The sequence below is a fragment of the Jaculus jaculus genome, chromosome 17, assembly GCF_020740685.1.
Source record: "Jaculus jaculus isolate mJacJac1 chromosome 17, mJacJac1.mat.Y.cur, whole genome shotgun sequence".
Lineage (NCBI taxonomy): Eukaryota > Metazoa > Chordata > Mammalia > Rodentia > Dipodidae > Jaculus > Jaculus jaculus.
This window is the reverse complement of record NC_059118.1, coordinates 27,795,297-27,809,103: the sequence shown is the minus strand read 5'-3', so window position 1 is coordinate 27,809,103 and position 13,807 is coordinate 27,795,297. Positions and strand designations below refer to the sequence as shown.

Sequence of the window (13,807 nt, the reverse complement as noted above, 5' to 3'; positions counted from 1 at the left end):
ATATAATGAATTGCTCTAGCCAGAAATCATTCTCAAAAGGGTTTAAAACAGTTTTTGGGTACATGGCAAATGATAATCAAAACTTCTCCTTCTGCTCTTCAAATCATCAAGTGCAGTTAACATTCTACTCATTAAGCAAGTTACAGCAGGCTGCATATACTTTCAGATCAAAAGAGTAGGTAAACTGGAAACACCCATTTTCTCAGTCATGTAGCAGCAAGAAACGAAGGTGTGGAGCCCTGCACGTGTTCTGCTTATCTGCGGGGTGTTAAGAACATGGCGCTGTTCAGTCACACAAAACATGCTGAACACCAAGAACAAGCCGACACTTCTGACCTAGCAACAAAGCCAGAATCATGACTTTTTTTTTAATCCACTTTGATTCAGAAAACAAAATCAAGGTATCATTTGACCTATATTGAACTTCCTTCAAAGAGTGACCACAGTTGTGAAGATTCTCAAAAACTCTTAAAAATATATACTTATATCTTCCTGTATTTTCTAATGAGTATTAACATGGAAAAGCTAAAGTTATAATGCTATATTCCTAATTTATTAACTTAGACATCAAGTGTTTCTGAAAGACAATTTCCAGATTCCAAGCCAAAAGCTCCCCTATAACAAGAATAATGGGGAGCAACATTAATAGCATTTGGAGATAAAAATTATGAGATTAAGAATTGACAGACTTTATTATATTATTTGAACCTTTTCACCATGTGCATTAGCAAAAATAAGGGTATCATCTATAATATAATAAGCTCTAGCTGATTATTAATTTAGGAGAATTCAACTGATGCTGTCAAGCTTCTCATTTCTAAAAGGAAACCCTAACTTTAAATGCTACATGAAATAATCCCCGTTTTTAGGTGCTATCAATACTTTTAAGTGCTGTATTATAAATGACTCATATCCCCAGGCTGGAAACTACATTTTAATACAAATCCCAGTAATACCTAACTACACAGCTGTTTTCTAAGGTTGTTCTCTTTAAAAAGTTACTTCAAGTAAAACTCATGCTTATAGAAATAAGGCACGGGTTTAAGACATCAAAGTGCACACTAGGTATTGCTGGTGCCCTTATTTCTGTGCACTCCAGTTACAAGAGGTCCATGCACTGTTTCAGCGCTCTTCTTGGGCTACTTTACAAAAACTCTGCTCTATTAACACCAGCTCACTCACTCCGGGGTTTGCTACAAATACCTGCATCTGTGATACAAGGCAGGACTTGCTCCTTTTTAAAGAAGTCTGTTTATTCATTGGCGGGGGAGACAAAGAGACAAAAGGAAAGCATTATCAACATTAATAATAAAAGAATGTTTACTATATACTCATTCTGCAACAAATTTTCAACTGTTTTTCTTAATGTTTGTAGGATTTTACAGCCGTAAAGGTAAGCATATGTAACTTTTATTTCCATTAAGCTTATCTACTCATAATTTCCTTAATAAACAAAGGAAAAGGACAATGAAATATGAATTAAAAAGCTTTAAGAGCAGTTACAGTAAAGGGAAAAATCTGCATACCAGTGCTTTAATTATACTTGTTGACTTCTCTTTCCTTAGTGGGAGAGGCCAGGGCTGCCACCCAGTGGCAACATCAGTCTTCAAATTATTTCAAGATTTAAATAAAAAATATTTAAACTAAAAAATGAAGAAAATAATCATAAATACACAACTTTCATTTTACCAGTTATAATTTTTATCTATTAAATGTTTGTTTGTAACAGCACAGAACAGAAATATTCTTATGCTTAGGCAGCATTGGGGCAATTTTTATGTGGTTTTAATAACATTAATGGCCACTTTTCTTAGATTTAGATCTCCAGAATAATGAGGGGAAAGTATGGCCATGAAATACAACAAACAACTGGTTTTCTTCTGTGGCCTACAGAAAACTCAATTCTTCAGTCAGTCATTCATACATGCAAGCTTCTAGTTGGTAAACAAAAACAATTTTACCTAACTATGAACACATTCCTTTTTCCCCTCAAGCATACCATTTTATCTGCCCCCCCCCCCCGCACACACACACACACACACACACACACACAAGGTAAGGTCTCGCGGTAGCTCAGGCTGACCTGGAATTCACTATGTAGGCTTAGGGTGGCCTCAAACTTAGAACTCATGGCAATCCTCCTACCTCTGCCTCCCAAATGCTGGGATTAAAGGCACACACCACCATACTCGGCTTAGGTATACCATTTTAGTGTCCCAGTTTACAAAGCTCAAATATCAAAGGAGGGGCTAGAGGAATCACTCAGTGGTAGAACACTCTAGAGGGAACACTGCTCAGCATGTGTGAATCTTGGGGATCAATCCCAGCAGTGCTACAGTTTAAAAATAAGCCTAATCTGATTTTTGGGGGGGGGGAGGCTAAAATAGCATTACATTGGCTCTCCAGCACTACACTACAAAAATAAAATAAAATTTAAATACATAAAAAGAAGGAAATGGGGGAGGGATGGTAGGTGGATGAGTTAGAAGGATTCAAAAAGGAATCACTATCCCTTACTGAGGTTTAGAAGGAAAGGAAGAACAAACAAACTCACACATCTCACTATCTACTACTTCCCAAAAACTTAGCCACAACTCACTTCACATTGGCATAATTTTCACATACTTTGGTCAAGTTACACTAGTAGAGAAAACAACACTAAAACATCCATTTAATTTTAAAAGCTAAATATGTCAAACACTGCTTTGCTCTTCTGAATATCTAGGTAAAAAATTCTTAATAATTTGGTGATTTCTGTTTAAAGTCATAAATTAAAATATGCAAGATGTTCCTAACCTATGTTCAATCTGTTCTGTGGTACAATAAAGACAATGAATTTTTTTTTAAATGGCACATACAACATACTTGATATTTACAATGGCTTGTGACAGATACAATACCTGAAAATAATTTCTAATTTTCCATTTATTATTGCTATTTAGTCACAGAAAAGATTAATGTTTTCCAAGAAATAATATTTTAGCATATGCCATATATAGATATAATTTTCTATGAAGAGAAACTATGGCGGAACATATAGGGTGCCTTTGCAAGGAAATAAAGGCAACCAAGAAATTTTCTATATAAAGACTCTGATCTGCATTTTCTGATTTTTTTTCAAAATGCAAAACCTTTAATTGTTAGAAGAGAAAAACAGCAAAGAAATGGTAAAATAGGAGAGCAAAAATAAAGAATTCTTCAAAGCAGATGCAGTGCATACGTAGTATATATGTATGTATGGATCGAGCTATAACAAAAATATGTATGTATTATATAGTTCATTCTCATACAGAGTTAGAAACAGCAATTTCCAATCAAGCACAACTGGACCGCTATTTTCTCAGTCTTCAATTGCATGGCGAATTAAAGCTGTGTGATCGGCAGTATCATGATAAATGCTTGACGAGATACAATTTTTCTCCTTGTTCACTTGTAAAAATAGGTGCCTTTTTGTAATGTTCTACAAGTTCTTCCATGGTGCTGAATTTTCGCTGCCCAATGCAGTAGACAGTATCTTTTAGTTGGACTTTAAAATGCTTGTTTTTCCCCTGTGCTTTTAGTGATACTGAGAAATCATTTGGCTAAAAGAGAAAAAAGGAGGGAAAAAAGTGAACATTTTGAAAGTCATCTATCCGCATTTTAGATTGAACTGCTAAATTATGAATGATAGCGAGATTCCTCAGTGGGTAAAGTGCACCTACTGCAAATGCAAGGACCAGAATTCACATCCCAGCACCCACAGAGAAGCCATTGTGCTGAAGGAGCTGTTACTCCTGCCCTAGGAAGGCAGAGAGAAGGATCCATCCCTAGGGCTCACTGGCCAGCTAGTCTCGCCCAACTGGTGAGCTCTATGTTCAGTGTGAGACCCTGTCTCAAAAATAAGGTGGAGAGTGATGACCTCTGGCCTCCACACATATGCATATACATGCATGTGACCACACACAAACACAAATACACACATAAATAATCTGGTAATATTTGATCATTAACCAAGGACTAGGCTCTGTGTCAAATTACTTACATAGATTATTGCCTTTACTCCTCAAAAAAACAAAAACAAAAACATCTTTTTTTAGTTGAAAACACTAAGGCTCTGAGAACTTGCCCAATTTCACTGATGTTGTTAGACAGGATTCACGCCTATGCATCAAGAGTCTCTCAATATCCACAGTGCCAACAGTGTAACATTCAGAGAAAATTCTTTAGTTTTTTGAGGCAAGAGCTATCTCTGGGCAAAAACATTAGAAAATGCCAGACATCCACGCCATGCCTTTCAATTTGGAGTTACCAATAACTTACTAAAAACACAATGCTCTGATTTTTTTCAAAGATAAGGATCAGACAAGTAAGAATTTATCTAAGCTCTAATAAAAGGTCAGAAACAGAAATTTTTAAGAGGGCCAAAGGAGTAATGTAAGCAGGTGTTAGAGTAGATGGAAGAGTGTATGGCTGATGTAAAGAAAGCAAATGCAGGCTAGAGAGATGGCTCAGTGGTTAAGGGAACTTGCTTGCAAAGCCTGTTGGTCCATATTCAATTTGCCAGTACCCATGTAAAGCCAGATACACAAAATAAAACATGCATCTGGAGTTTGTTTTCAGTTGCAATAGGTCCTGGCACAGTATTCTTTTCCTCCCCTCCCTGCCCTCAAAAATAAACTGTATGTATGTATGTTTGTTTGAAAGACAGAAAGCAGAGCTGGAGAGATGGGCTCTCAAAGCCTGATGGCCTGGGTTCAGTAACCAACATAAAGTGGTACATGTGTCTGGAGTTCACTAGCAGTGGCAAAGGGTCCTAGTGTATTTATTCTCTCCCTCTCTCAAAAAGTAAATAAATAAATAAATTTAAAGAGAAAGCAGACGCCTTTCATCTGTGATTGCTGTGGTGCAGAAATAGACTCAATGTGGACAGGTCTTTCAATTTTAAAGAGAAATCTAAAGTCTGGATTTTTTGGATTTGTTTTTTTTCTTTAAAAAAAGATTTTATTTTATTTATTTATTTACGACAGAGGGAGAAAGAGAGAATGGGCACACCACTGCAAACAAACTCCAGTTGCGTGTGCCACCGTGGGCTTACATGAGACCTAGAGAATCAAACCTGGGTCCTTAGGCTTCACAGGCATGCATCTTAACCACTAAACCATCTCTCCAACCCTTTTTTTTTGGGGGGGGGGCTTTCTGAGATAGGTTCTCAATCTACCCCAGGCTAACCTGGAATTCACTATGCAGCCTTAGGCTGTCCTCAAACTCACAGTGATCCTCCTACCTCTGCCTCCCAAGTGCTGGGATTAAAGGTAATCACTACCACTACCAGTAGAAATCTGGGTATTTTAAAAATAAAGCTCTCATTATTTATGTATGGGCAAATTCAAATGTTTTAAAAAACGTACAGGCCAAACAAAACACACCTATTCAAGACCTTTAACTTGGGGCTAGGAGAGGGGCCCAGTCTGTAAAGTGCTTGCTATATAAACTTAAGGACCTGAGTTCAGATCCTTAGTATCCACATAAAAGCTGGGTGTGGTGGTACATGCCTGTGATCCCAGCTTTGGAGAGGGGCTTTCTGGCTAGCAAGCCTAGCTGAATCAATGAGCTCCAGGTTTAGGGAAAGCCCCTGTCTCAAAAAATAAGGTGGAGAGCAACTAAGGAAGATATCCAACATCAACCTCTGGCCTCTGCCTAGATACATATGCATGCACACCACATATACAATGAAAGAAAAAAAACACTTCTAACTTAAAAATTATGTTGCCAAGAGCTGGGCGTGGTGGCGCACGCCTTTAATCCCAGCACTCGGGAGGCAGAGATAGGAGGATCACCAGGAGTTCAAGGCCACCCTGAGACTACAGAGTTAATTCCAGGTCAGCCTGGACCAGAGTGAGACCCTACCTTGAAAAACAGAAAAAAAAAAAAAATTATGTTGCCAAAAATAATACTATATTTTGGCTACTATTGTGCTTGACCCACAAGAACAAAATTCTGTATTTAACTGTGGTAGCTGTTTTCAACCTCACACTCTTCTTACAGCACATATCAACCTTAGAAGCCCATTTTATTCAGTTACCTCCAAAGTTCCAAATGGTGGGTCACACATCAGGCCTCTAACAGAGAATAGATTCAATTACTCCTCCATCCATCTGCTCTTCTGTGATGTTAAAGGCCCCACTTCCCTGAACTTCACATCAGGAAGTTCTATTAATCTCAATCTCTCTCACATACATATTCTTTCTTTCAACCTTCTTTGCAAATATAGGCATTTTTTAATATAAAACACATTCACACAAACCAACATTAATTATAATTTGATAAGTAGAAAAGTACTAACATCATTTATCAAGAGAAAAGTCAACTTTTAAGGAACATGAGTACCATCAAAATAAAATATCCAAGGCAACAACCAAGACACAAAAAACTATATTATCTTTGATTTGTATAGTTTTCTTTTCTTACTGGCACTGCAACATAGCATATTTTTATTGCAAGTACATTTCAAACAGCATTAAAATAGGTTGTTGAGGTACATAATAAAAGTGCATTTTAACTTCTAAACAGCTAATCTGTGAAGAAACTTATTTTTTTTCTATGTAGAGATTTCTTATAAGGGCTATGACGATCTTGTTATATATTATTCAGTAGCAATTTAAGATGTTTGCCCAATTCAAACTACTTCATTATTCTACCCTCAAAGAAAAAAAAAAAACAACCCACGGATCCATCTTCCAGTTTAACGAGAGAGAAAAATATTCCAGAAATACAAAACCAACCTAACTGGACAAGACCTAATAATCCAGCATAACATCACCACTACAGCTACTTTCTGTTCAGGAGCACAGACTTCAGATTCCCAATATTAAAATGTGGTGCTTGTCTTACAATGTGGCTCCCTTTAGTGAAGATACTTAACATATCCAAACCCAGTTTTCTAATACCCAGAGCTACACTTGCATTTACCTTGTAAATCAACTTACCGAAGATTCACTATCACGGATGAGGAAATCCCCTTCATGCCCTCTTTCATTTAATGCCATTTCTGCTTGATGCCTGGTGACTTTGCCATAATACCAAGGATTGCCAGCAAACTTTCCAGTGAGTGAAGGCCTAATGTAATCACATTGTGGAGGTGATGGTTCCAAACCTGAGGTTAATGGATTATTCTGCATAATGGTAACATAGTTTTTTGGCACTAGACCAACCATGCCATTGATTTTCCTGCATTTCCACCACTCTGGGTCATTTTCTGGCTTCTCAATAACATCCATTACATCACCTTTCTCAAAATTGAGTTCTTCGTCATTTGATGAGCTGAATGGGTAAAGAGCCTGTACCACATGCAATACTTGCCCTGTATTTAGGTTGTTGACAACTGCTGCTAATTTCTCTGACAGAGAACCCACATGATCACCCAAAGGACTGTCACCTTCTTCAGTTACATAGTTTGAAGGAAACCATCCAATTTGTCCGTTGTAGCTACCACGCCACCACCCATCACTGCATTTCTCCATGACGATCACCTTGGTCCCTTTTATCAGTGATAATTCATCTTCTCTCTCAGCCATGTAGTTAAATTTCACATAAGCAGGCATGTTGAGGTCATAGAGACGTTCCCCTGGGTCAACAAAGCTATCATCGGCAGGAGATGCAGTATCTGGAACACTAGGTTTTCTCTTCACTTTTCCAATGCCTGTTTAAAATAAAAAGAAGACAAAATATAAAAAGATCTTCAGTTTGGTGTGGTGGTGCATACCTTCCAGCACTCGGGAGACAGAGGGAGAAGCATCACTGTCAGTGTGAGGCCAGCCTGAACAACACAGTAAGTTCCAGGTCAGCCTAAGCTACAGTGAGACCCTACTTTGAAAAAAAAAATGAAGAAGGGCTGGAGAGATGGCTTAGCATTGCCTACAAAGACTAACCAAGGTTCGAATCTCCAGGTCCCACATAAGCCAGATGTACCTGGTGGCACAGGTGTCTGGAGTTCATTTGCAATGGCTCAAGGCCCTGGCATGCCCATTCTCTCTCTCTCTCTCTCACTCTGTCTCTAAAGTAAGTAAAAATAAATTTTAAATTTCTTTAAAAAAAATGAACTAACAAAAAAAGAAAGACCTTCCACTCTACATAATTATTTTAAGCTGTAAACATAGATAACAAATTTTTACATGGCACAATCCTCTTTTTGGAAATGAAATACAAATTCCCTTCCCATATCCAAATAAAGGCTTAATTTCAATTATGTGAGTTTTCCTTCCCATTTTTTCTTGCCAAAATCATGAAATAATTCCATATTTATGAAGTTATCAGAGTCGATCAATTTTCTCTTAATGTACTTTATTTTTCTTGTAGCTACAACCTAAATACATAGACATTCCATGCTTGCCATCTTGGTTTATTACCATAGATTTCATAATTAGCTGCACTAAAATAGTTATATTAGAACTTTATTGGCAATATGAAATAAGTTATTTCTTGGTAATCTTATTTGCTAATTTCATACTTCCCAGGGCTATTATCTGTTTATTAAAAAACAAAATATTATTTACTTTTCTCCATTGCAATCATATATAACTCCAGAAGGGCAGAGATTTGTTTGCTTTATTCACAGATAAAATCCAGAGGGTTTTATGGAGTTCTTAGCAAACAACAGACACTTTACAATACTCTTGCTGAAAGAAGTGAGAACACGGGGCTCTAACAGCAACCTTGAGGTTCATCAAGCACGACCAGCATCTTCAGGGCTCCTTCCTAGTTGGTCTGGTTGTGCTTTACTTAGAAAACTGGAACTTCAGGGTGCAGAGATGGCTTAGCAGTTAAGGCGCTTGCCTGCAAAGCCAAAGGACCTCGGTCAGATTCCCCAGGACCCATTGTAAGCCAGATGTACAAGGTGGCATGTGTCTGGAGTTTGTCTGTAGTGGCTAGAAGTGCTGGCTTGCCCATTCTCCTCTCTCTCTCCCCCCTCCTTTCTGTGCATGTGTCTGCCTCTTTCCCTCTTTTGCTCTCAAATTAATTAATTAATTTTTTAAAAAGAGGGCTGGGGAAATGGCTTAGTGGTTAAAGTGTTTGCCTGAGAAACCTAAGGACTCCAGTTCGATTCCCCAGGACCCATTTAAGCCAGATGCACAAGGAGTCACATGCATCTGGAGTTCATTTGCAATGGCTAGAGGCCCTGGCATGCCCATTCTCTCTTTCTCTCTATCTGCCTCTTTCTCTCAAATAAATAAATGTGTTTTTTTTTAAAGGAAAGAAAACTGGAGCTTTTCAGGCTGGAGAGATGGCTTAGCAGTTAAGGGGCTTGCCTGCAAAGCCAAAGGACCCAGGTTCAATTCCCCAGGACCCATGTAAGCCAGATGCACAAACTGGCACACCCATTCTCTCTCTCTACCTCTTTCTGCCTCTCTCTCAAATAAACAACATTTAGAAAGAAAGAAAGAGAGAGAGAGAGAGAGAGGAGGGAGGGAGGGAGGGAGGGAGGGAGGGAGGGAGGGAGGGAGGGAGGGAGGGAGGGAGGGAAAGCAAGCAAGCTAGCTTGAACTTTTCGAAGTAAAATGCTCAAATTCCTTCTCACTATCTTAAAAATACCATCAGTCCTACTCTCTGTGTTCAGTCAAAGCAGGAACGTTGATACTTCCAGGTTTTTTGTTGTTGTTTTTGTGGTTTTTTTTGTTGTTGTTGTTGTTGTTTTTAAGTTTTTCAAGGAAGGGTTTTTCACTCTGGTCCTCAAACTCGCAGCGATCCTCTTACCTCTGCTTCCTGAGTACTGGGATTAAAGGCGTATGCCACCATGCCCGGCTCCTCTGGGGTTCTTAATTATGTCCTAACTCTTGGTATTCTTAGCTATCCCTTTTTCTCTTATTCCATCTCATCTACCACCTAAAACCACACTAAAATTTCCTCTACTCCAAAGCAAAGTAAGTTTGCTATGTTTTTTAAACTGTGTCTTTCTTTAAAAACTAGTCTTCTACTTTTCTTTCAACTTTTTCACCTACCATTCACTTTCTTTATAATCTGGTTCTTTGTCTCTATAACTGTATCAAAACTATTTGATTAAAACCTTCCTTATGGGTTGGAGAGATGGCTCAAGTAAGAACAGTTGCTGTGTAAGTATAAGGACCCAAGTTCAGATCCCCACTGCCCACATGCAAATGACAGGTGTGATTGTGCATACCTCTAATCCCTGTGGTGAAAGGGCTAGAGACAGGAGGATCACTGGGGCTCACTGAATCAGTCAGTCTAAGTAAACAATGTAAACTCCAGGTTTAGGGAGTGATACTGTCTCAAGGAAACAAAAAAGAATGACAGAGGATACCTGGCATCCTCCTGTGGCCTCTTCTCATGTATATGCACATATACCATGCCATACACTCATCTACACACCAAAAAAACCCAAAATAACCCCTTTCTTGTGAAAACACTGCCATCTCCTTTCACCTGGAGTTCCAGGCCAGAGGCCTGCCCCTCCCCGCCTTCCCAGGGGGAATTCAGACATCAGACAGAGAAGTAATGATGGAAAGAATTTTAATCAACATGGAATGTTGAAAAGCTGGAGACCAAGCATCTCAGCCAAATTTCAGGGAAGCAACAGGAGAGAAAGAATTGTGACATAACTAAGCAATCTTGGCTAAAATAGGTCTACTTGATCATTGTCTCAGTCCTGTTTCTGCAAAAGTCCTTATTGCTTAAAGGGACAATATGGCCCACATGAGACAATTATTTCTTCTGGGGAGGAGGAATCTCATCATTTGAGGGCCTTGTCTATCAAACTTAACTATGGAATCCAAAGTGACTACAGATTTAGGAGAATAAAGGAGACTTTACAGGCACCTTTTCTAGGGATCTGGAACAGGATAGCATAAAGACATAAAAACAGTGAAATGCCTTAGCTACTCCTATCTTTTGTTTGTTAAGCCTTTAAAGGGGATGTGATAGGCTAGGTATCATCAATTTTCACACAGATACTCCTTGAATAAATTGCCTATACACAATGTTGAGCGGGAGGCTCAACCCAGAGTACTGAAAGGAAAGGAGACTGATAGAGTCACCAGGCTTTTCAGCAAAATAGTTTCTAAGTACCTGTTACATCCTTGCCACCAAATGAGTGTCCTTAGCTTTCTTAATCTCTTCAAGTGATACCTGAAATCATAGACTACCCCCCCTCCATGTTTTCATACAACTTTCTTGAGAGTCTTCTGTTTTTTCTCCTGACTTATTTATATATTCTTATACATAGGTTTTGGCTCCTTTAAACATGTAACTTTGCATTGTACTTGTTTACCTTGTTTGTTTTCTCTTCCTGAGGACAGAAAACTAGATCTTGCTATCTTCTATCCCCAGTGCTTAGCAGTACCTATTATTAGTATTCAGAACAAACTGACTGCTACAGAAGTAAACATGTCCTTAGTTAAAAGTATTTTCTAAGATGCTATAGTTGGCCGCCTCCTCTATTTCAAGGAAGTTGCCACTTTCTATGGAGAAATTTCTCAGATTCTTTTTTCTAAGATTTTACTATTTATTTATTTATTCATTAGAGAAAGTGAGACAGAATGGGCACACCAGGGACTCTAGCCACTGCAAACAAACTCCAGATATGCATGTGCCACCATGTGCATCTGGCTTACATGGAACCTGGGGAATTGAACCTGGGCCCTTAGGTTTTGCAGGCATGTGCCTTAACTGCTACGCCATTTCTCCGGCCCTCAGAATCTTTATGGATCTAAGCTCTTACTCTTTTTGGAATCCAAGTACTAGAGTTCTGATTGTTACTAGACACCTACAGATTATATTACCAGCACCTCAAACCCAATCCCCATGTTCCAATAAAAATGATTCCTTCTATACATAAATCAACTTTCTCAATTTTCTTCTTTTTAAAAATTGTATTCATTTATTTGAGAGAAAGGGAAAGAGGCAGAGAAAGAGCATGCGCCAGGGCCTCCAGCCACTATACATAAACTCCAAATGCATGAGCCACCTTGTGCATCTGGCTTATGTGGGTCCTAGGGAATCAAACTGAAATCCTTTGGCTTTGCAGGCTAACACCTTAACTGCTAAGTAAATTCTCTAGCCCAATTTCCTCACTTCTGGTTAATACTATCATCTTTCTGAAAAATCTTTACATTAGGACTGATATCAATAAAAATGAGAAGACAAATACTGTCGGTTAGGAGCTCTGGAATCTGATAAGAAAAGCAAAGAAAAACAACAAACACACAACAAAACCCTACGCCAAGGTTTAGTGGAGAAAGTTACTTCTGCTGCAGTACAGAGAATGTTGTGGCATTTAAGTTACCTGTCTACCATTGCCCATGCCCCAAGATGGTGAGGGCCGTGAGGACAGCAACATAACCCCTAATGCCTTGTGTTCGCCTGTCCGGGGGCATTTCAAGGGCTATGGTGTCTTCCTGGGTGGCTTTTACCTGAATCATTTGATTAATGCAGATTGAGGTAAGGGACTACTGGGACAAAGATCAAAGAGATCTCAAAAGCCTGAGAAGGAAAATATTAGGGAAGACTAAAATGGGAAAAAGAAGAGACTTTAAATGTTCCTATTTATTATAGGGACTCAAGAAAGCTACATGCATGCTAGAAAAGATGGTAGGTCTTCACCTGTCTAACCCACAAGTTCTGGGCATGTGCTTGGTGCCAACTGTAAACTACTTGGCTAAATGTTAAGAGTGTACAAATGTATAAGAATCTGCAAAAATGGATCTCCAGACCCACTCCTCACTTTTTCTTCTGGTTCTCCATGTCTAAGAAAGTAACACTAGCTAAAGCCAGGTGTGGTGGCCCACACCTTTAAGGCCAGCACTTGGGAGGCAGAAGTAGGAAAATTGCTGTGAGTTCAAAGCCAGCCTGAGAACTACAGTTTGAGTTCCAGGTCAGCCTGGGCTACAGTGAGATCCTGCTTAAAAAAAAAAAAAAAAAGCTAGCTGAAACAGATTTCAGTAGACACATGACTAACAATACAGACTTTACAAAAAAAATGTCAAATAGTCCCTCAAAGATGAAGACATTTAGATACTTCAGATATAAAAACTAAAGTAGTTCATCACTATTAGACCTAAGCTATAAGAAAGACTGGGCCCCTCTCCCCCAAACCAATAGAGACTACTGCCAGTACTCTTGGTTGCCCACCAAAACTAGATGATAAGATCCTATTGTTGAAGGCACCACAAGATCTGGTTGTAGGACAAGGAGAAATCAAGCTGAGACTGATATGAAAGCTTCCTTTCTGTTAAGAAGCTTTCATAGTGGCAGAAGGTGCTCTGCAGAATGCTGGGGAAGAAAAGTCTTACTCAGCTATGGACCCTGCATGTTATTTTAGTAACCTACCATCCAGGATGTGCCCACTGGTATAATAGTGCTATAACAGTTATGGGGGTAACCAGCTGCTTTCTCGTTGGATTTGAAGCCCACCCTACAAAGAGAGAATTCACATTTGGTACACTTGGTCAAGAGCCCATGACTACGGAGTTCATAGGTCCTAGCAGGAAAGCTACTCTGTTGTTCTGCAATATGTCTATCAAATTACCTTCTAATTATTTATGTTTATGGCCACAAATTATTGCCGCTCTCAGCTTTTGTCAAAGAATCTTCTTTTTGAAGTGAGCAGCAGTTACCAGAGAGACCCATGACTAGTCAAAACACTGAGAATAAGTGACTAATGAATACTAAGATCTAAACTGAGTATCACAAAGGAGCAGGCAGAAGAATTTATGAGCCAGAGAAAGAAGTGGAGTGTTGTGAAATGCTGGCTTCTATTAAGTTGCCCATGATTACATAAATAACCCCTCACTGCACCACTTATAATTAAACCTAATTA

The 13,807-nt window shown here is 38.9% G+C and overlaps 1 protein-coding gene across 3 annotated transcripts in view; it reads right to left on the bottom strand.

Moving 5' to 3' along the window:
* Positions 1-2,066: 2,066 nt before the first annotated feature.
* Nck1 (NCK adaptor protein 1) overlaps positions 2,067-13,807 on the bottom strand; it is a 53,496-nt gene continuing 41,755 nt past the window's right edge. For all 3 annotated transcript variants that reach the window (XM_045137039.1, XM_045137038.1, XM_004664352.3), the window contains 2 exons: positions 6,966-7,678; positions 2,067-3,581 (listed from right to left, as the gene is read on the bottom strand). In XM_045137039.1, coding sequence (XP_044992974.1) covers positions 3,387-3,581; positions 6,966-7,678 — 908 coding nt within the window. In that variant the 3' untranslated portion in view covers positions 2,067-3,386. The remainder of the gene's footprint in view (positions 3,582-6,965; positions 7,679-13,807) is intronic.